We start from the raw sequence: 22,374 nt of genomic DNA on the forward strand, positions 1-22,374 counted from the left end.
GATTTCAATGGGAGTTAGTCTCGTATACGCCGCGTGATTTTATGGCCGCAAAATCACGGCCGCAAAATAACATGGTGTATACGATTCAGGCTCCCATTGAAATCAATGGGAGCGTGTACGGCGCTCAAAATCTCACACGGCGTATACCTGCCAGGTCACGCGGCACGTTACTCCGTGTGAATGCACCTGTATTTGGGGATTGCATAGAGATAGTGTCAGACCCCCATTGATCTGATGTTGATGACCTTTCCTTAGCATATGTTGTCAATATTTTTAGTCCAGAAAACCCATGTAGGCCATATGTGACTATTGCATTACTCAAAAACTATCCAATGAACTTGTAAATCAACCATTTCTATGAATATTTAGTGCTGTAAAGTATCCTGTTATCTACGTATAGCTGACATGTCCTTTTCTATATGGCAGACCTACATAGGAAATGTAGTCATATCAGTGAATCCCTACAAGCAACTTTCCATCTACACACCTGAGAAAGTGGAAGAATACCGAAACTGCAATCTGTACCAGCTGAAGCCACACATGTAGGTATAATACAGGGCATGTGCAAAAGCACCCATATTGGTTTGACGACTCCAAAAAAGCAGATTCTAGCAGTTAATTCATTTCTGTGAATACAGCAGCACAGTAAAGACATAGACCTGAAGGAGAAAGGAGGTCATGGAAGTGCAGGTGTAAGCATATATCTCAAAGTACATGTATCTCAAAGTGCAAGGTAAAAGATAGGCAAAAGTAAAGCAATAGACTGCGTGTTAGCCATTCATGGTGCATACACTACACAGGTCATGTATGTTTTTGCTTAGCTGCTTGATATGAAAAATGCATATTGAATATACCTGCCTTAAAAATTGTCAGAAATATACAGTACATACAAAGCACACACCCATATTAATATTTACTAAAATATGGTTCATACCTGCAGCTGAAGAATACCATGGATTTAATCCCTTCACGATCCTTCTGAGCCCTGAGGTCAAGGGAAATTCTGAGGACCTAAAATTAAAGGCTCAGGCTCAGAATGGCATACAGAAGAGAAGGTGAATTCCCCCAGTGGGCTTCTGAGCTAGGGTGGGCACCTAGGCCCTGCATAAGTGGTGCATGGCACAGCATGTTGTGTGAACATGTATCCCTGACTCATAGACCTAGTACAATGTAAGAGCTAGTCAGGGCCCCCTAGGATAGAAATAATCCAAGAAAATAACTAGGTATCAGGTCATATATGCATGTAGCTTTCCAGTAGGCCCCTGAATAAATTTCACTGGTGAATCATAAGCATCCCAATCCAATATTTCAGGGGCTGACTGGTTCATATGGACGTACTGACTGACAATCCAGTTGAAGGATGCCAGGCAGCAAAAAACTTTCATACATGACTTACTGACCTGGTAATATGTTTACAGGATATGAAAAACACAAAATGGGGCCAGACAACACAGGCCTAAAGGAAGCCTTCCCAAATACGCTGCACACACCTGGTCTCCATCCCCAGGAATACGCTAATAAAACAGATTTTTGCTCCGGCTTAAAAAGTGCACCTGAAACATACCCCCTGTGTTGGCTGATACGTTGCGTATAGTTTGGGCTTCTATTTATTATCCTATCACTTTGGAGGTGCTGGCAGGGATTGCTCTCTTTTACATGATATGTAGGTACTGTAGATAAATAGACATGTACTTACTATAGTAATATGCCTACTACTGTGACACCTCTGCTATAGAAAATATAATTAGTTTCTCTTAACTTACTAGCCTCATGGGATCATTGCCTTGTGCTATTTATATCCACTCAGCCATCATATAGCAATGACAAAGGAAAAATCATTTATTGGAAAGAAGGCTGTAGCAATATTCTATGTGGCTATAGTGATATATGTATAATAGATATGACATGTGTCCTACTGAAGGGAATTTGTGCTTCTACTCATTGTCTACATATTACCTGTCTTTACTTCTAATTGACTAGAATCATCATATACTGAGACTTAATACTCTGAACAACTTATCTAAAGTAAACAGTACAATGTGTGTTCATTTTGTAATTCCACATGTAATGTAATAATACGTAGAATATTCTGATATAACACGCTGAGTTTTGTTACTTTTTAGTTTCCCAGAACTGTATCCAACATAACAGATATCAGTGTCAGAGGTTCTTTGGGCCCACCAAATAAATAATTCCTGGGGCTCATCTTTCAATGATCCCCAAGAAACAAACCACAGTTCAACTTAGAAGTCTTCTGCTTGTCCACTATTGTGTTAGAGTCTGGGCCCAATGGAGGCCTCTGGTACTCTGGTGGGCCAATTCGAGAATAACAGCTACTATGGTTAAGATGATATACATAGGCGTAACTTGTGGGGGTGCAGGAGCCGTAGGGGGCCCATAAGCATTGACATCACTATTGAGATTGCAGCTTCCATCTGGCCCATAAACCAAGGAGACCCCCAGATTACCCTAACCACACTAAGGCTGATTAAACTCCTTAGCACCCTTAACCATTACTATCAAGAATACATTGTAGGGATGAGGTAGGGGGACAAAAGATTGCACAGGGCCCACAAGACTTTAGTTACGCCACTGATGATATAGACATGTCAACATGTACATGACACATTCACAAGCACTTCATGATGCATATTGTGAATTATATTTATCCCATTTAACTCTTTGGTGCTTTGCCCTGTACAACTACCCTGCAGTAACTGAGTAGTTCCTGAAACTTACAGACATGTACAATACAGTGATCATACTGGCAAAGCAGATTAGTCAAATTACAAAAGGATTAGGGCTGTTACTGACCTCTGATCCTTGGGATTTAACCCCTTAGACACCACTATAGATGCTGATAGCAATATGTACTACATATGATAAATTGAACGAGATAAGAAAAAAACTAGAGAAATAATTTAAGATCCAATGTAAGCATACTAAAACTGAAACTCAGAAATCACTAGAATACATGGGGTTAGTATTACAATGGCTTTATGGTTTTAGTGTCATTTAGGGTAGAGAGAGCATTTGACAGGTCACATAAGGCGTACTAGTTAACATTCCATATGTAATGGCTGAGTCCATTACAGTGTCCATTACACGCCATCACTCAGAGACTAAGTGCTCATAACAGCAGTGTTAATGTATAATATGCTGCATGTAATTGCATTATGGTGTCTGGACAGCCTAGTTGAGCCCTCCAACCCCAGTGAATAGAAGGGAAGGAGCATCTATACTAGGAATTAGCCTGATTTATAAGAAAAATATTTTATATAGGTTTCTGCATCTGTGTTCAGACACAATATGCTCAGCCCCAATAGGCTAAAACAGACCATCTACAAGATGGATATCTCTGATCAGAAAATACCTAAACCATGCTATGAGACTCTATCCTTATATAAATGACACCATTTTATAGTTTTCTGAGCCCCTGGAAATTTTTCATACTGATGACCCATTCACAGGATAGGCCATCAATATCTGATTGGTGGGAGTCTATAACCCAGACTGCACAACAATCAGCTATATCAGCTGCCTCCAGGAACTGGGATGTGTACAGGGGGAGATTGCTGGAAACAGAAGTCACCCCTGTTCCTGTTCATTTCAGTAGAAGAAGAGCTGCAGTAGTGAGGCATGGCAGCTATACTGAGGAAGGTGTCTTCTGCTTCTGACAATGTTCGCTGTATAGCTTCTGATGCCCAGAGGTGACTGGATCAGCTGTTGGATGCAAGGTTCAGGTGTCAGACCTCCAACAAGTAAATATTAATGGCCTATACTGATGATAGGTCATCGGTATAAAGATAAAATTAAATTAGAGTAATACAAATAACAGAAAAAATATTTGTAGTACCATTTATGAGATGTGCAAAAGGAGAACATACATAGTTAGTTGTACTAGATAGCTGAATTCTACCATCTTCTGTTGCACAGCAAAAAGGATAAAATATCTTACACCTGAGTAGGCCCTCTTGGTCTCTTGGCCTGTAATATCTATGCACAAAATTTTAGGTCTGGTGAAATATTTGTTCACTCATAAAGACTATTGCCTAGGTATAGTAGGGCCTATGGACATCACAGAAGGTATATCCTCAACAGCTCAAGTCCTGAGCAACTATATATGTATTGGCCAAAACAAAATTCTAAAGAAACAGTCCTTTTAGGGTGCATTCACACGGAGGAAAATGGTGAGGAATTTGGTGTGAAAAAAAGCCTTCCATTGACTTCAAAAGGTTCTAGTGTTGAGCAAATAGTATTCGATCGAATACCTCGCTCCCATAGGAATGCGTGTAAATGGCCAAACACCAAGGGGTTAAGCGCATCAAATATTCACTGCACTTAACCCCTTGGTGTTCAGCCGTTTACACGCATCCTATGGAAGCGAGGCATTCGATCGAATACTATTCGCTCATCTCTAATGGGATCCTTTTTCTGGCAGAAAAAGGAACCCATTGAAGTCAATGATAGGCTTTATTTTCAGCGCTGAAATTCCACACCAAATTCCTCACCACTTTCCTCCATGTGAATGGACCCTTAGAAGAAAGGACTGTGTTTCTGATGGTCTGGTTAGCAGAATCTGCACATAAGGGATAAGGGGTCCTGTATTTTTCTGCCTGGCTGGTAGTCATATAATATACTGATGATGTTTTTTTACCTGTTCTTTGCTCTGTAGCTATGCGGTGGCCGATGATGCTTATCAGTCTTTGCGGGATCGTGACAGAGACCAATGTATCCTAATAACTGGGGAAAGTGGTGCTGGAAAAACTGGTAAATCTACCTTATCTGCCTGCCTTTATGTATCATTATGTGACCCATATCTGATTTAATTAGGCAACACTTCATTAAATATGGTTTATTAAAGCGGAGCACTCAGCTCTAATGACACGTTAGCAAATAATTGCAATCGCCATGAAATAACAATTTTGGAACATATTTTCTTACTGTTTTTTCTTGTGCCATTCCTCTGTTATGACCAATCAATGCTGCTAATTTTAGAGTAGGGACATACCTCTTTGGCAAGGAGAAGAGTAACACCCAGTTGTCAAACGATTCTAGGAGTGATAACAGAGGAACAGCATAGCACACAGTTATAAGAAAGATGCTGTTCTTTTATGAAGAATAGATGCATTTACTGAGCAGACATGTCAGAAGAGATCACAAATACATTTGAGGGCGGGTTCACACCCCCCTTAAAGGGGTTTTCTGGCCCCAAATGGATATTTCATACAGATACATTTTCCACAGGTTAGGATATCAGTATGTGATCTAGGGGGTACGAAACCTGGATCCTGCACAGATCAGCTGTTTTAGCAGCCCCCGGGTGCAGGTAGCTGCTGTAGTGGACTGGAAGTGCGTGCAGACTGCTCTTATTGAAGTAAAAGGCGCAGCACTGCAGCCCTGTCCACTGTATAGCCACAGTTCCAGGGAAGTCCTATTACTTGAATAGAAGCAGCCTGCACACACTCCCTGACCTCTATAGCAACTTCCCATGCCTGGAGGTTTGCCAGAAGAGCTGATTTGTGTGCGGTCAGGGTGTCGGACCCCCACACATGACATACTGAATAAAAACTCCATTTGGGACTGCAACTCCTTTAAATTATGGAAGATTCTAAAAGATTGTACTAAATATGCATCAGAGGAAAAAGTGGAAGATTCTTGACAATTTCTTTTAGTAATCTGCAGTGAAGTGGAAATGTCAAAGTTGTCTGTGAAAAATGGAAGCATTTGCTGAATAATATGTACATATCGTATTCATTGCACTTCTCTACCTACTGTACATGAGACATTTTTAGACCACAGAGATGAATTTCCCATTTGTGGTTGGGCTTTCTTTTAACTCTACGAGCAAAACTATTTTTATTTGCCATCTTCTATATAACCACAAATGACACATCTTGGTATTACCATAAGTGCTGTCAAATGATATCATTGATGTCAGGCCTGCGGCATCTGACAAACTGAGCACTGCTACATCTGCACATGTCTCCCCCTGCCATCTATTATAAAGATAAGTAACTAGATGTCCTTTCATGCTATTCTTAGAGGCCAGTAAATTGGTGATGTCATATGTGGCAGCCGTATGCGGGAAGGGAGCAGAAGTCAATCAAGTAAAGGAGCAGCTGCTACAATCCAATCCTGTACTGGAGGGTGAGTGGAGGAGAGCGATGCCGAGAGGGGCCAGTATCTGTATTAGCCTAACGTGTATTTAGTGTTGTGGGCGTTTTATGGAGCACTAATGATAGGCTGATGGGATGGAAATTTATGATGAAAATGGAAACTATGATCTTCCTCCATAGACTATGAATCAATATCTATATAAACGCCACAATACAGTTGTTACTTTAATTAGATACCAAACTAAGGACAATGTTTCATTGAGTTTATTTGGAAATAATGAATGCCGTGACTGTAGGGGGCACTAAGCACTTTGTATGAACATAGTTTCCCTGATACTCTGCATAGGAACCTTGGAAACTCTGTCAAAGTTACCATATTTTTTTTGTGAAGTTATTACCTAGAAGTGAAATTTTATGTTTTTCGCTTTTTCTTTCCCTGCAGCTTTTGGAAATGCCAAAACCATTCGAAATGATAACTCCTCCAGATTTGTAAGTGCTTCATTTACAATATGAGAATATTTGAACATACCCTTGTATCCTACAGGAGTATGTTAAAATACATATTTTTTATGGGTCCATAGACACAGCCATAGTTTGTGCAGCTGTGTGTCCAGCTCCGCGGAACAAAATATGGAGCAGGTCCTATACCTGTCAGCTTTTTGTAAGTCTGTGGGTCAGTAAAAATCACAGGCAGAACACGAATACCAATTCATGTGCCATCTGTTCCATTGTCACCGGCCTGTACACTGCACACAATCACGTTCTTGGGGCCTAAGTGTGTTTCAGAATGGGATAAAGGGTATGAAAATAGACCAGTTGTTCGGAGTACAATCTCTGCTATTACTTATGTAGGTCAGAAGTTGTTGGACCTCTAAGGGCTAGTTCACATGGGGCCAAAGGGGCGGATTTTGACAGCGGACTCCACGTCATAATCCGCCCCTTTACAATGGTGGTCTATGGAGACCACTAGCGTTCTTTTTTCCGCTATCGGCAACTGCCGATAGCGGAAAAAAGAAGCGAGTTGCCCTTTCTTCAGGCGGATTCCGCAGCTCGCTGAGCCGCGGCTTCCGCCTGATAGCCGCAACCTCCGGCGTCGGCCCATTCATTTTAGCCGACTCTGGGGAGGGGGAAGCCGCGACCGCGACATCGTGGCAGGCAGGTTTTAACCATATTTTGACTTGGCTCCCCAAGTCAAAATATGGTCAAAATCCGCCCCCCCCCCCCCCGTGTGAACGAGCCCTAACACTACTTCAATCTGTGCATCACCTCTACCTCAACACATATCAGCAAAAAGGCGCCAGAAATCTTCTGAAACATATGGTTTATTTTATTCAACAAGACAATGTTTTACCCTCAAAAAAGACGAACTTGAAAAAAGGACTTTTTTTGAGGCCCAAATGTCTTGTTGCGTTTTGAGGCTGGCCAAAAAAATAAAACCACAGTTTTAGAAGATTCTAGGTACCTGGGATAGCTTTATATTGGCTTATAGAAAGGTCAGATAGTAATAATGGGTTTAGAGATTTGGTCAATGTACACAAAGGGATGAATGCCGTGATCCAACACCAGATACCAGTGAAAATCCTTACACCGATAGCCGATAGTTAACAAAAGTATGACTTATTCTAATTACTTTTACAGGGAAAATATATGGATATTGAATTTGATTTTAAAGGAGATCCAGTAGGAGGCGTGATTAATAATTGTAAGTGTTTTCTGACTGTTTATCTCTCTCTCTCTCTCCCTCTTATAGCTATATACAATATCTATCTATCTATCTATCTATCTATCTTCTATCTATCTATCTATCTATCTATCTATCTATCTATCTATCTATCTATCATCTATCTATCTATCTATCTATCTATATCTGATGATCTATCTATGTCTCTGTATGTCTGTATATTGCCTATATATCTATCTACAGTCATGAGATAAAGAAAGTAAATTCTTTGAATTCTATGGTATCTATCTATCTATCTATCTATCTATCTATCTGTCTATCTACCTATCTCTCTCGCATATATATTTATCTCTCTGTCTTACACTTTAATCTGTGCTGTGTTTTTAGCTATATTTATAGAAGCATTTAAACTTTATTCTGGAAGAATAAAATAAAACAATAAAATGTCAAATGTTATAGAAACCTTATAAAATGTATACCTAAGACAGTGCCATATGTTTAGCTTCATGTATGGTCTGTTATGGCTTCATGTACAAAAATGTAGTTTTCCTGTTCCCGTCCCAAATACTATTATTCCAGTACAGTTCACAGCAGGAAATCTCAGGCTTCCTGCTCAATGGGTTGACAGATATTTTCTTACATATATCTACTGTATCACTGCTGAGGCCAAGGATGAAACATAAAGCATTAAAGAACACATAGAGGGACAGAGGATGGATCCCTGAGGTCACAGCTGCATCCTTTCTCAAGTCTGGACTTCTACTCAGATTCCAGTTAATTGTTTTTGCTTAATTATCGATATACCGTAATCACTGAAAACTCCCTAAAATAAATGTGAATTGAAGTAGATAAAAAAGGTAGGGAACCATTTTATTATAGTGAAGAAAATTTAATTAGTTGGTTGTTTGGTCCTTCTATGGAATGTAACTGCAGATTATTAACACCTTACATTAGTATATAGCATTTGCTACCCTTCCCCCTGGAGACTGACTTTTGGATATCACTTTTTTCACAAAAATATTCAAGGAAGGGTCAAGGATTCAAAATATCTGTTCTTTGACTCAGAGCTACCCATTTCTTAAAGGGGCTCTATCATTGGAAAAAGTCATTTTTAACTAAGCACATCCTTGCATAGCCTTTATAAATACTATTCCACACCTACCTTTAGTATGTAAATTGCCTCAGTGGTTTTTGAATGAGCCTGTTTTTATTCATATGCTAATGAGCCTCCAGCCAGCACAGGAAGTTCCCAGCAGCACTCACTGCTCTCTGCTATTATCTCCTATGTGTGTGTGCAAACAGAAAGCTGAGTCATCAGCAGCAGCAGCCTGTGCTGTATACATGCATAGGAAAGAATAGCAGAGGGTGCACAATGAGACTTTCGGGGTGCACCAAGAGGCTAAGTAGCATATGAATAAGAATGGGATCATTCAAAAACCACTGATACCGATTTACATACAAAAGGTAGGTGTGGAATAGCTATGCAAAGATGTGCTTAGTTAAAAATGACTTTTCCCAAAGATAGAGCTCCTTTAAGCGCCACAATGCTTTAGTGACTACAGAGTTTCATGAACAAGCACAATTTGTCTGGAAAGCCTAGCATTCTCTATTATATAGGTAAATGAGAGAGATGAATGGCTACGAAACCCTTCTTTATCTTTCATTTTCTTTCCTTTATTCTGTAGACCTCCTGGAAAAGTCACGTGTGGTAAAACATGTCAAAGGAGAAAGAAATTTCCATATATTCTACCAGTTGCTGGCTGGAGGTGGCGCTGAGCTGCTAGGTGAGGATGGGGATCTATCTATCTATCTATCTATCTATCTATCGTAGAAATTGTCCTAAGCAGATGGCAAATCCCAAAGTTGATATCAATTTACTCTATCACCCAATGTTGAGGGCAGATTTCATAAAAACATGATAAAGTTTAGCATATTAGATGGTTGGTCATATGTTATATGGTCAGCTTTTGTTCTTAGCGGCTTGATGATACATTGTGGATTCATGCTGAACTGATTTCCACGTGGTTGGTATTTTTCCCAGAAAGTCATTTTCTACATTCCCTTCCCTATTTCTTTCCTTGTAGTCCAAGGTGAATGATAAATACAACTGGCTATCAATAGAGCCTTCTGATGGAAGACTCTATTCAAGGATTCAAAGACCTTATTATCATGCATCTCGTCATTTATGCTTGGATCCTATACTGTACATCCCTATAGGACATATTAAATGACCCTCAATATGATGCTACAATGTGTCCCAATGTTCAAACAAATCAGTATCTTATACAACCGTAGTGCATGCGTGTAAGATATAGACTAATTTCTTGTTGTGTATGATTTACTGTACTATACGGTTCAGTAAAATTCGTCAAGGAGAGTTTTGCAATTTGTCTATAGATTCTTTTGGTTAGATCTACATTGGAGAAACATATAATATATATGGGATTTAAAGCAAATTAATGAATATATTCTTTTATATATTTTTTGTTGCTCAGGACAACTGAAGTTGGCACCAGACTGTGCCAAGTATATTTACTTGAACAAGGATGCCAGCAGTTTAACTGGCATGAAGGATGCTGAGAACTTTAAAATTATCAAGGTACTTGTGCTATGGCATCTGCTATATTTCACAATCTCATTTAAGCGTGCATTTATTACCAAAAAATCAAGACCTATGAGACATTTGCTGTGTTATTTTTCATTACCATTCATTCCTTTTTTTTTTTTTTGTTTGTTGATCTTCCCAAAATTTTTTTAAGTGAATCTGTCAAGGTAATTTGGGATTCTAAACAACCCACAGGTCCTTAAGGACCAGGGGTTTAGTTACCCAAACCACCCTGTTATAATGCAATCCATGGCCGTATTAAAAATAAAAAAACTTTATACTCACCGTGCTGTTGTACTCCTCGTGCCGGCATAGTTTTTCGATGAAGCCAGAGGAGTACACGGTGGCTGCAGAGCGCATGCCCCGCACCTCTGGCACTTGTGCAGTGAAGCCGGGTGTACATCTCCCGCACCACAGAAGAACAGCGCAGGCTCCAGACACGCTAGAATCCCATCCACTTTGCAGTTACTGTAAAATGATGCATTTTTGGGGGGTGTTTCTTCCACAGCCAAATCGCAAAGTTTGTGCCACATGGGGCCCTGACCTAAAGGTTTTTTACTTTTAATGCCACCATGGTTTGCATTACAACAGGGCAGTTTGGGACAGTAAACTCCAGGTCTATAAGGACCTGTGAGTTGTTTAGTGTCCCAAATCGACCTTATAGGTTCCCTTAAAGTTTTGTGAAAGTATTTTTAACAACACACACACACATATTTACCTACATATATCTTAAATAAAAATTAGCGATATTCTAATATTCAGGAGAAGAATCGATGTGATGACTTCAATGTTTCATTGGAACAATTCTCAAGCTAAATTAACTAAGCCCTTCTTTTCCTGGCAAGACAACTAGTATCCTCATCAGCAGAGGGATAGCTAGGGGTTCAGCATAGTGGGAAGGGGTGAGCACTTTTAATCGGGCTCCCAACTCAAGTTTACCAATATGGTGACTGTATAATGGTAGATAGTGACCCTACACAGGTTCTACAGACCATTTAGGTGAATATCGTGCATTTAGTAACATTTAGTGACTTATGGGTGACGTCTGTAATCGTTCATATTTCTCGTCTCTTGCATCAGGACCGCCATGACCACATGATTTGTCTCTGTAAAATTTAAAACACAAACATCTTTGGCCCCCGCACTTTTCCTGGCACCAAACCCACCTACATAAAGTCCCCATCCTACTACTACACTTAATTATTATACAATATGGTTATAAAAATCCCCTGGAAATGAGTAATACCCCTGTGTGCTTCTTGTCCAGCTTGCGGACCTGAAAAGCAGAAACCAAATCCATTAAAAAAGTGGTTACTTGTGGAAATCTGCATTTGGACCCTATAAACTATAAAGGGATCCGCCTGGTTTCCGCCGGTAAAATGCTTGCAGGACTTTTTTCTCAGCATTTTTCAAGGGGAATGGGGGACGGAATCAAGCATGGTACATAAGTGTTCACTTTTATTAGGTTGGATGGAGAATTATAACTGAATTATAAAAAGGAGATATTTGTGCCACGTGTTAGATATACTAAATTTACAGTTAAGTTAAAACACTTTTTTGTTTTAATGTCCAGTCTAACATTTGTGTATAATGTGTGAGATCAGAACCAAATAATCACGGGGAAAACAATGATTTTGAATATGTCCTTTACAGGAAGCCATGAAAATTATTGGAATTTCAGACTCCGAGTTCACCTCAATTCTGCAAATTGTTGCAGTTGTTCTGAAGTTGGGAAATATTGAAATAAAGGGACAGTTTCAGGCCAATGGAATGGCCTCATGTTACATCCCAGACACAAAAGGTAAGATAAGTCAACCTCAATCTATTATACTGAAATGTTCATTATTATGGAACCTTATTAGATATCATATTGTACAAATCAGGCTAATATTGTGGAGTGATGGTTACTAAATGTGGAGCTCCAAGATAACCTCCATTTTTACTGAGTAACTTGCATGCTTTGAGTCCTATGGATCATTGGAGCTTTATTGCATGGTTCTTAGGCCTGGTTCACATCCACTTGGGGACCCCCCAAATGGAATACCGAACGCATTAAAAAGCGGTGAGCAATGAAACCACACGGACTCTATAGACTTTAATGGAGTCTGTGTGTTTTCCGTGCGGTGTCCACACGAATCATGCAGAGAGATAAGTACTTCTTGCAGTACCTGTGGCAGTGGAGCGGCACCTACTGAAGGATGCAAAGAACTGGAGTCAGTGGAGGTGGTGAAGGGTCCTCTTTATTCTAAAGCCTATACAGAAAACCTGGTAGTTTACACTCTTACTTTTCTCTGTCAGATATCAAGGAGATCGGCGCATTGATTGGTCTTGATGCTGCAACATTGGAAAATGCATTCAGTGTCCGTACAGTAGAAGCTAAACAAGAGAGAGTGGTGACATCCCTGAATGCTTCTCAGGTATAAAAAACCACAAGAGATAGACAACTCCGGTATATGCTCCATGGCTGTCTATGGCATTGGTAGCTGAGGAACATTTGTTGATTTGCACATATACAATACCATTTGCTTTGACAATTAAGTTATACTATATCCACCTTCTATCTGATATGTACATGTAGCTTTCCTCTTGGGTCTCTTTGTATGACTATTATGTTAGTATTGTTTTCTCAGTTTTTCCCTTACATTTATCTCGTATTATTTTAGGGAGCTTATGCAAGGGATGCCTTGGCAAAGAATCTGTACGACCGTCTCTTCAGCTGGCTGGTGCAGAGGATTAATGAAAGTATAAAGGTTGGTCCCAAAGCTTATCTGCTGAAAAGAGATACAAGCAATTATATATAATACATACTGTAATATTTATAGTATCTCATTTTACATTGTATTGAGCTATTGTTCAATATGTTAGTGAACTACAATTTATTAGCTTATTTATATATAGGTAACTCCCCTACCTGAGGCTAAGGCCCCAAAGCTAAAGCGCTGCGGAAAGAACCGCGGCGTGAACGCATTGCGGTTCTTTCCGCAGCGCTTTTAAGAGAAAGTTCAGAGTTTTCCTCTGCGAACTTTCTCTTAACATTATATCTACGGGAAAGACGCCGGCGTTTCCGTAGATATAATTGATATGTTGCGATTTGCAAAGCCGCAACAGCTTTGCAAATTGCAGTGTGTCCACACTGCGATTTCTTCCGCAAAGTCGGCATGGGATTCGCATGAATCCTATCCCCTTTGCTTACACTGTAAAATGCCGCTATTTTTCCCGCAGCGTCTCTGCTGCGGGCAAATCGCGGTATTTACGTCCCGTGAAGCCCCGGCCTTAATCCTAGTCTGGTGACTGTTTTCACTATAACTTTTTACATATATACATAACTTGATACTTTCAACCTTATTGTAACCTACGCAACAAGAAATGTATTGACCCTTTATGCAATATTTATGTAACGGGCATTGGCTTATGGACCCATTGTGCTACCAAATGTCTTTGGCTTAATGCCACTTCTATGTCTGTCGTGCTAGCGGATTCAGTCTTCAACCTTTAATCCTTATCTACTTAGGTATGAAGATAAAATAGCTGGGTGTAAGATGTCTTCAAGAATAAAGTCACACCGATAAATAACTTCCACTGCCAGGCAGGAACAGGTTCAGACTGCAGATCAGATTTCAGATGCAGGTTTATTGCTTAAAGGACCTGCGCCCAAACGGTTAACAGAAAGGACAGAAACAGGATCAGATCAGACAAAATATACAGGTTAATACATAACAAGACACAGGTTCAGGAATAGATCCACTGTGCTACAAAACAGGTTTGGCCTGGGGCCTCCTCTAAGGCTGCGTTCACATGGAGTTGTTTGGCTCAGGAAACTGACTCAAATTCCTCCTCCTAAAAACGCCTCACCATAGGTGTATGTATTGTAGAAAGCCCAGAGGCTACAGGTATCAGAGATATTATAGAAAGCCCAGAGGCTACAGGTCGCACAGCTATATATACTCTAGAAGGCCACATGTATCCAGGACAGAAGCGAAAGGCCACAGGTTCACAAGAATAGATACAGTCTAGGAGTAAGAACAGACAAGGCAGACAGAGACCCCGCATAACAGAGAAGACAAAAGCATACCAAACAGGACAACTCCAACATAAATAACCAGAATGCATGCATGCAACAGAACATGAGCAGGAAAGTAAACATTGCTTAGTCAAAAGTAGACTAAGGCCGGGGCCCCGTGTGGAATAAATACCGTAGAAAAAAATGCGGCGTATTATAGTCACTGCAAGGTGCATCCAACTTGGGGTTCTAGTGAATCCCATCCACCTCTTTCCGAAAAATATATGCAGCTATTTCCAAAACCGTTACCATTTAAGCACTCCCCTAATATATGCAATACTGGCCTTGGTTGCAACAATAGTCTGCAAGCTCAAGCAAAATACTCATAGACACTTTTCTGAGTAGCAACCACTAAGTATTCACTACAGGCCAATCCACAGAATTGACATGGCTGCTAGGAACCCAGGTTGTTACTGAGGAATTAGGTGACAAAAAACAGGTGAAAACCTGCAGTGCTAACTAGATACACAAGGATAATCACAATAGTAAACTGGACAAGGTGAAAGGAATGAGTACTTGAGCATATTCAGAGAGCCAGGACACATTAAAAAGGACCCTACACCACATCCACCAGCTCCATTTCTTTGTATCCTTCAATAGTTGTGATCTAGTCCCTATCACTCCAAGGCAATAAAAGCTGTTAGTTTCAGCACAATTCTGCTCTCTACTGTCAGGTGTCATCGAGGAGAAAATAGACAGGGACCACCCACTTGACAGTAGAGAACATAACTGTGCTGAAAGTAACAGATATGATAACAGCATTGGAATTAGTGGAGTGGCTCCTATTTAAGAATGTAAAGAGTTGGTAGAGATGGTGAAAGGTCTTTTTTAAGCGGTCACAGACAATGATTATTGTCAGTGTCACATTTCGATATCCTACCTTGAGGCTGAGACCCCACGTTGAGGAAATGCAGCTATTTTCGATGCAGATGTTGTTGCGTTTTTTTAAGCCAAAACCAGGAATGGATTGAGCAGAAGGTAGAACTAAAAGTACTTCCTATATACATCCCATTCCTTCCATAGGCATTCTTAGCTTTGGCTCGATAAACCGCTGTATTTCCACAACGTGGGGTCTCAGCTTTACCCTGGATTGCATGGGAGAGTTGTGCACAAACCAGACAGATCACCGGCTACTGGGCAGAGACATGGCAGCTTCATAACATTATGTATCCATACTTACATGTAAGCCATCGTTTTTCTTGAAGTGTTTGCTGGACATGTTCTAAATTGTTACATTAATCTGTTTTCTTATGCCAGGTGTCCGAATTCCAGGGGAAGAAGGTGATGGGAGTGCTGGATATTTATGGATTTGAGATATTAGAGGTAGGTTTCACTGAAAAAGTGGTTACGTTTTACTAACCTGTCAAGTGAATCATCAATGAATTACATTGGAAATTTTTCGGAAATTAAAGTTATTTCTATATATTCAATCAAAGGGGTAAAGACACACTGTCAGGTTTAGTGCTGCAGTAAGACAAAACCAAATATGGAATGTAAATGGTGAGAACATATAAAGAATAGATGGTACTTCTTTTCTTTTTACTATCTAATCCTGATTTTGGCTTCAGAAACAACATAAAAAATGTGAAGGTTTGTTCTTATCCTTAAATCTTTTATTATACTGTTCCCTATATATATATATATATATATATATATATATATATACACAGTATATATATATATATATATATACACAGTATATATATATATATATATATATATATATATATATATATATATATATGATCAGGAGCAATAAAGTGATTGCAATAGAGATTGTGTTGATTAGAAAAACTAGTTTCATCACATTTTTTGTCTGTCTGTAAAAAAGAACTTATGTTGGAAATCTTCTTTGGGCTAAGGCCCCATGGGACAGTCCGTGGCAGGAACGCATCGCGGTTCTTCCCGCAGCACTTTAAACAGAAAGTTCACAGAGTTTTCCTCCGCTGACTTTTTGTTACAATTATATCTGTGGGAAAGCCGCCAGCGTTTCCGTAGATATAATTGACATGCTGCGATTTCCAAAACCGCGCCAGTTTTAGAAATCGTGACGTGTTTGCACTGCGGATTTTACTGCAAAATGGGCATGAGATACTGTATAATACCATGATTTTTTATCGCGGCGTTTCCGGCCCGTGGGGCCCCGGCCTTAAGATTCATTCACAAGGAGTAGATGATGTGTGTGCTTTGCTATGGCTGTAACTACTGTGTTTTTCATTCTTAACAGGAAAACAGCTTTGAGCAATTCATTATTAATTACTGTAATGAAAAACTACAACAGATCTTCATTCTGATGACTCTGAAAGAAGAGCAGGAAGAATATGCCAGAGAGGTAAAATGTCTGGTGAAATTCTTCATTGTAACACCTTGGTTAAGTCTGTCTATAGTGTTACAAGCAGATTATTTTATTGCTCACAATAAAATATATATATATTTTTTTAAAATAATAAATAAATAATAATAAAATAATCTTATTTTCTTGCATCAATATTTTGGTGGGAAGCTGAGCTGGCATAAATTTCAAGTGCAAGTTTTAGGGTAGTGGCGGGTCTGATTTTCTAGATTTGCCTAGTTTGGGGTTTATAATAACATATATGAATGACAGGGACGGTAAAAAGGCAGTAAATCGTAATATCCCTGTGGACTAAAGTAGTAAAGGTGTTAAAAGAATACTCAGGTCACACCAAGTGGCCCTTGATCCAAAAGATTGCTGGATCACTTTGAACCAAGACACAGTGGGCCTTCCAAAGATTATTTCTGGTGGTCCCATTGAAATGAATGGTGTGACACCCACTGTCCAATCTATTGCTCCATTCTAAACTGGGGTGCAAAGTACCCCAGTTGTTTTGATTGGTATGTTTCTGCTATCATAAAAAGTTGAGCAACTTTCTGTGATCGGAATATCCCTTCAATGGCACCCATTCCCCCTCTGGGCCACTTGACAACCTTTTCAGCTGCTTTCCCTTTTATTGGGGACTCCAGTATTTATAATATAGGTTTAATTTATAAACAAGCATGCAAACAGATTCAACTCGCAGTCTAAACCAGGACATTATACTGTGTGGGGGCCATTAAGGAGCACTATGCTGTGGGTGTCTGAGCCACTAAAGGGGTGTTATACTGTGTGGGGACACTAAAAGGGCATTATACATGTGGGAGCATTATACTTTGTGTGGGAGCATTATACTTTGTGTGGGAGCATTATACTTTGTGTGGGAGCATTATACTTTGTGTGGGAGCATTATACTGTGTGAGAGTACTGAAGTGGTATGATTCTGTCTGAGGGCACTAAGGGGCATTTTATAGTGTGGGGACAATAATAACAAGAAATCCTTCTTAGTTCCTTAGTGAGGCTACTAAGAAGGATTATTATTGTATGTAGCACAGAGCAGAGCAGACAATAACTTGATGGGCATAAAGGTATTTTATGGGGTGAAAAGGAGCATGGAAAGGATTCGATGGGGCTTAATATATGTAAATATTAGACAAATTCCGCTACTATTCATCTTGGACCTTCACCTGATGGCGGGCCTAGGTATTTGGGTATGTGGACCTTTACTAAAATAGTTGACGACCTCCTTTAGCATATGATGTGCCTCATTTTCTAACTATTTTTATTTAAGGGGATTGAATGGACTCGGATTGAATTTTTTGACAATGAAATTATCTGCAATCTGATAGAGGATGTAAGTAGCAAATTAAACGTAATATTTATAACATGATAGTTGTATAGATTCATTGACATGCACAGAATCACATATCCCTACTGTGGTCATACAATAAGAAAAGAACCTTATTCATATAGCAAATATTACATTTAAAGGAGTTTTCCCATCTTCTTGTTTCAGCAGCTTTGCCTGCTGCCTTTTCTTCTCACTTCCTGTATTCCCTTCTCCCCTCTCAGCTTGCTGAATGGGACACACACTACTTTTGCAGATCAGATAATATGCACATGCTTATACAGATCGAATTCAGAACTTTATCAGCAAACTGCAATAACATGAACTGATTGTCCTGCCGGCTTAGCAGTGAGTGACGTCACTTGTCCTATCTCACAGGTCCGTGGTTACGGAAATGCAGTGTAAACAATAGCAGGCAAACAAAGCAGCATTTCTAAAGCAATATATTTAGGAAAAGTCTTCAAATTACATAAGCTACCAGTATAGATAGGATCATTGAGATGGGAATAGCCCTTTAAGAGGAATCTGTTAGAAGATTTATACTTTCTGAACCACAGACTGCATATAATATTGACAGGTTCCCTCTTTACAAACAACTATGTTTTATTCTGCAATGCTGTGGTGCTTCAGAGAAAACATGGTTTAAAGACAAGTTGGAAACAGGTATGGGGAAGTGTCTTGGGTAAGGCTCCCTGCCAGCATTTCTCCCTAGCTTCTGCTTGATTTTGAATTTTCCTATTTCTGTAAAGGGAAAGACCTGTCAATCTAGCCAATCTGGGTGTGAGGGGGAGCTAAGAGAAAGTCACCCAGATCACTATGTTCTCCATTCCTGGTTACTTTTTATACTATGTTTTCTCTGAAAGATTGTTGTGTTCTTGTGTGTTCTTTGTAAAAAGCCTGTCAGAATTTCATGCCACTTATAGTTTAGTCCCTTTAATTTTAAAGGGGTTGGACTCGTTCAGACCAGTATTGAGAGACAAATCTTATTGTTTGTATAATAAAAAGTTGTACAATTTTCCATTATATTTTCTGTATCAATTCTTCATAGTTTTCTAGATCTCTACTTGCTCTCATTAATTCTGCTTACTCCCAGAGGATAGAAATCAGTCCATGGTCATGTGATGACATCAGTGTGCTCATCACATGACCATGGACTGTACATCACATGATCATGGACTCATTTTTAACTACTGGATGTATACAATGAACGATAGCAAGCATAGATCTAGAAAAACGTGAGGAATAGATACAGAAAGTATTTTGGAAAATTATACAACATTTTATTATACAAACAATAAAATTTGTCTCTCAATATTGGTCTGAAAGTGGCCAACCCCTTTAAGATACATTAACACACTATGACCCTGCATTATACTTATTTAAAGGATTCACATCTGAGTCTTAGTAGTTCTAAAAACATCCTTGGTATCTCCTTATGGCAGAATAAAAATGGAATACTAGCAATACTGGATGAGGAGTGCCTGCGCCCAGGAAATGTCACAGATGTCACCTTCCTGTCCAAGCTTGGTGATAAGTTCAAGGACCATAAGCACTTCAAGAGTAAGGCGACCCAGAATCAGAAGCGTATAACAGATCTGAGTTTACCTGATAATTCTTTTCGTATTGAGCACTATGCTGGTCAGGTAAGAAATGTGTTATAGGATTCTGAAAAAAAACCTTATCCATGCATTGCATTGTATGAATGTAACAGTGTCTGAGGTATATATATATATATATATATATATATATATATATATATATATATATATATATATATATATATATATATACCTCTAGGTTATTCTAACCTATGTAGGTGCGCCTGATCACCAATCTATGCAAGTCAAGAAGTGGAGTAAATTTGTGATATAACTCTTACCAGTTGTCTGGCGTGAATTATAGAAAATCTGGTGGACTGGGGCACCCCAATATGTAAAAAAGTGGTGAGCGGGTCACAGGAACTGAGGTGCACCACAGTACCCCAAAAACGCACCAAGTTGAGGCACATTTTGGCCACTTTCGAGACCCCTCGACCTTAGTAAAAGTGGCCATAGTATGTGTTCTGGTATTTGTGTATACGGTATGGTTTCCATATGTACTTAGTTCATGAGTTGTGTATCTAAGGTCTTCTCAACCATTTCCAATTGGGTGCTCACAACATAGAACATTTTACATCTGGGCCTCAGTATTTGCAAAGTCCATGGCAAAATTAAAAATGTATTTCAGCAGGGGAATTTCTGGAAATGTTCACAGTGCGGCAATAACTTTTCACTAATTTGTATCTTGCACGCTATATCCCCATGTTGGGGGTGATGTTTAGCAACTTTAGTTGACAAATAGTCCTTAAAAAATTTGTGTTTGGCTCAGGTCACGTACAACACACATGGATTTTTGGACAAGAACAATGATTTACTCTTCAGAGACCTCTCCCAGGCAATGTGGAAGGCAAAGCATGTACTGCTGAAATCTCTATTCCCAGAGGGAGATCCAAAGAATGCTTCTCTAAAGCGTCCACCCACTGTTGGCTTCCAGTTCAAGGGCTCAGTGATGACCCTCATGAAGAATCTGTATTCTAAGAATCCCAATTACATCAGGTGACATATCTATAATTAATTGTTAATGATATTCTCTGGAATTTGCTAATTAATGACCTCTCCTTAGGGTAGGTCATCAGTTCGAGATCGGCAGAGATACAACACTCGGATGTCCGCGCATAAGTTGTTTGAAAAACCACATGTGCTTCACCAGAGTCCGCTTTACAGGCCATGTGAGGTCTTGTTCATCGGTCACATGGTCTGATCACAGCACCATTATTCAAGTGAATGGGCTAAGATGCCATACCTGCCATACCAATCACAGCTGCTATATAAATGTACAATTTGGTTCTCTGTGAAAAAGTTGTAGTGACCACCCGAACTCTGCGGGCCCCTGCTGATTTGCAATTGATGACATATCCTAAGTATAGAAGAGCACTCCAGAATTATTTACCTATCTACCATTACTTTTTTATACACCTACAGTAAATATCTTTTTTTTATATACTATGGTAACATTATTATAATCTGCGGACATGTAATTTGTGTCACAAAAAACAGGTGTCTGAAGCCTAATGGCACAAAGAAGGCGTCCCTGTTTGATGATAGCCTCATGAAGATACAGGTCCGCTATCTAGGACTGCTGGAGAATGTCAGGGTGCGCCGTGCTGGATATGCTTATAGGCAAGAGTATAAGTCTTTCCTGGAGAGGTACAAGATGCTGAGTAAGCAGACTTGGCCAAATTGGAAAGGAGACCCAAGGTAAGGTTTAATGCAATCATCTTAATCTAATGTGTAGATGTACGGTAGTGGGTGCTTCATGTGTTTCAAGCCTGAAATCTTAGTTTTCATCCAATATGGTCTGTTGTTTATCACTGTAATGTGCTCTGTAAGGTGGAGGTAACAGTTGTATATACTGGGGGAGGTGATAGACTCCTTTTAATAGCAATATTGCACCAACTGTGACTTGCAGTATAAAATCTATCTGGCGATATATTTTCTTGAGTCAAGTTTTTCGTGTTAGACTATAATGGACATTGGATTTATGATACATCTGTTCCACTAATTGTTTCATTTTAGAGCACATTTATTGGGATTTTCATGGTAATGTTCACTATTATTTTGTTTTGTGACAGGGACGGGGTAGAGACAATGTTAAATGATCCAGAAGTCAATATCACATCTGAGGAAATTGCATATGGAAGAACAAAAATATTTATCAGGACCCCAAGCACAGTATGTATTCCTTTTCCAATCATTGTATTGTCAGCATAATTGCTTAAATTTCTACTATATGTTAACTCAATGTGCCACCAGAAAATGATCTATTTTTTAATCAAATTCCACGATAAACATAATTTAAAACAATTTTTGGTAAGGTTTTTATAACATTTCCATGATCGAGATATGTAGATAGGACACAGAATACACTAATCACAATAGGTGATCTACTCATACATCTGTACAGTGACCTCTGCCCAGGTCATAGAGCATGCCTAGATAACATTTCCAATAGGATCTGTCACGACCCTAGTGTTCAAGGTCTGTGTTCCATCTCCAGGAGGCAGAACATCACAAGCTATTTTATGCTTAGTGGCAAGAGTTGGAATTGTGAGATTTTTAGGATGTGTTTTAAATATAGATAATAACATGAATAAAAAACAAAAAAACAAAAACAACTTCATCAGCTCCACT

The 22,374-nt window shown here is 39.3% G+C and overlaps 1 protein-coding gene across 2 annotated transcripts in view; it reads left to right on the forward strand.

Moving 5' to 3' along the window:
* MYO1A (myosin IA) overlaps positions 1-22,374 on the forward strand; it is a 60,216-nt gene that overhangs the window by 24,449 nt on the left and 13,393 nt on the right. For both annotated transcript variants that reach the window (XM_075262875.1, XM_075262876.1), the window contains exons 3-19: positions 427-542; positions 4,676-4,770; positions 6,046-6,150; positions 6,562-6,608; positions 7,758-7,821; positions 9,486-9,584; positions 10,296-10,399; positions 12,059-12,206; positions 12,704-12,822; positions 13,069-13,155; positions 15,723-15,788; positions 16,693-16,797; positions 18,089-18,151; positions 19,588-19,788; positions 20,513-20,739; positions 21,241-21,441; positions 21,816-21,915. In XM_075262875.1, the coding sequence (XP_075118976.1) occupies positions 427-542; positions 4,676-4,770; positions 6,046-6,150; positions 6,562-6,608; positions 7,758-7,821; positions 9,486-9,584; positions 10,296-10,399; positions 12,059-12,206; positions 12,704-12,822; positions 13,069-13,155; positions 15,723-15,788; positions 16,693-16,797; positions 18,089-18,151; positions 19,588-19,788; positions 20,513-20,739; positions 21,241-21,441; positions 21,816-21,915 (1,947 nt within the window). The remainder of the gene's footprint in view (positions 1-426; positions 543-4,675; positions 4,771-6,045; positions 6,151-6,561; positions 6,609-7,757; positions 7,822-9,485; positions 9,585-10,295; positions 10,400-12,058; positions 12,207-12,703; positions 12,823-13,068; positions 13,156-15,722; positions 15,789-16,692; positions 16,798-18,088; positions 18,152-19,587; positions 19,789-20,512; positions 20,740-21,240; positions 21,442-21,815; positions 21,916-22,374) is intronic.

This window comes from Leptodactylus fuscus, chromosome 2 (assembly GCF_031893055.1).
Source record: "Leptodactylus fuscus isolate aLepFus1 chromosome 2, aLepFus1.hap2, whole genome shotgun sequence".
Lineage (NCBI taxonomy): Eukaryota > Metazoa > Chordata > Amphibia > Anura > Leptodactylidae > Leptodactylus > Leptodactylus fuscus.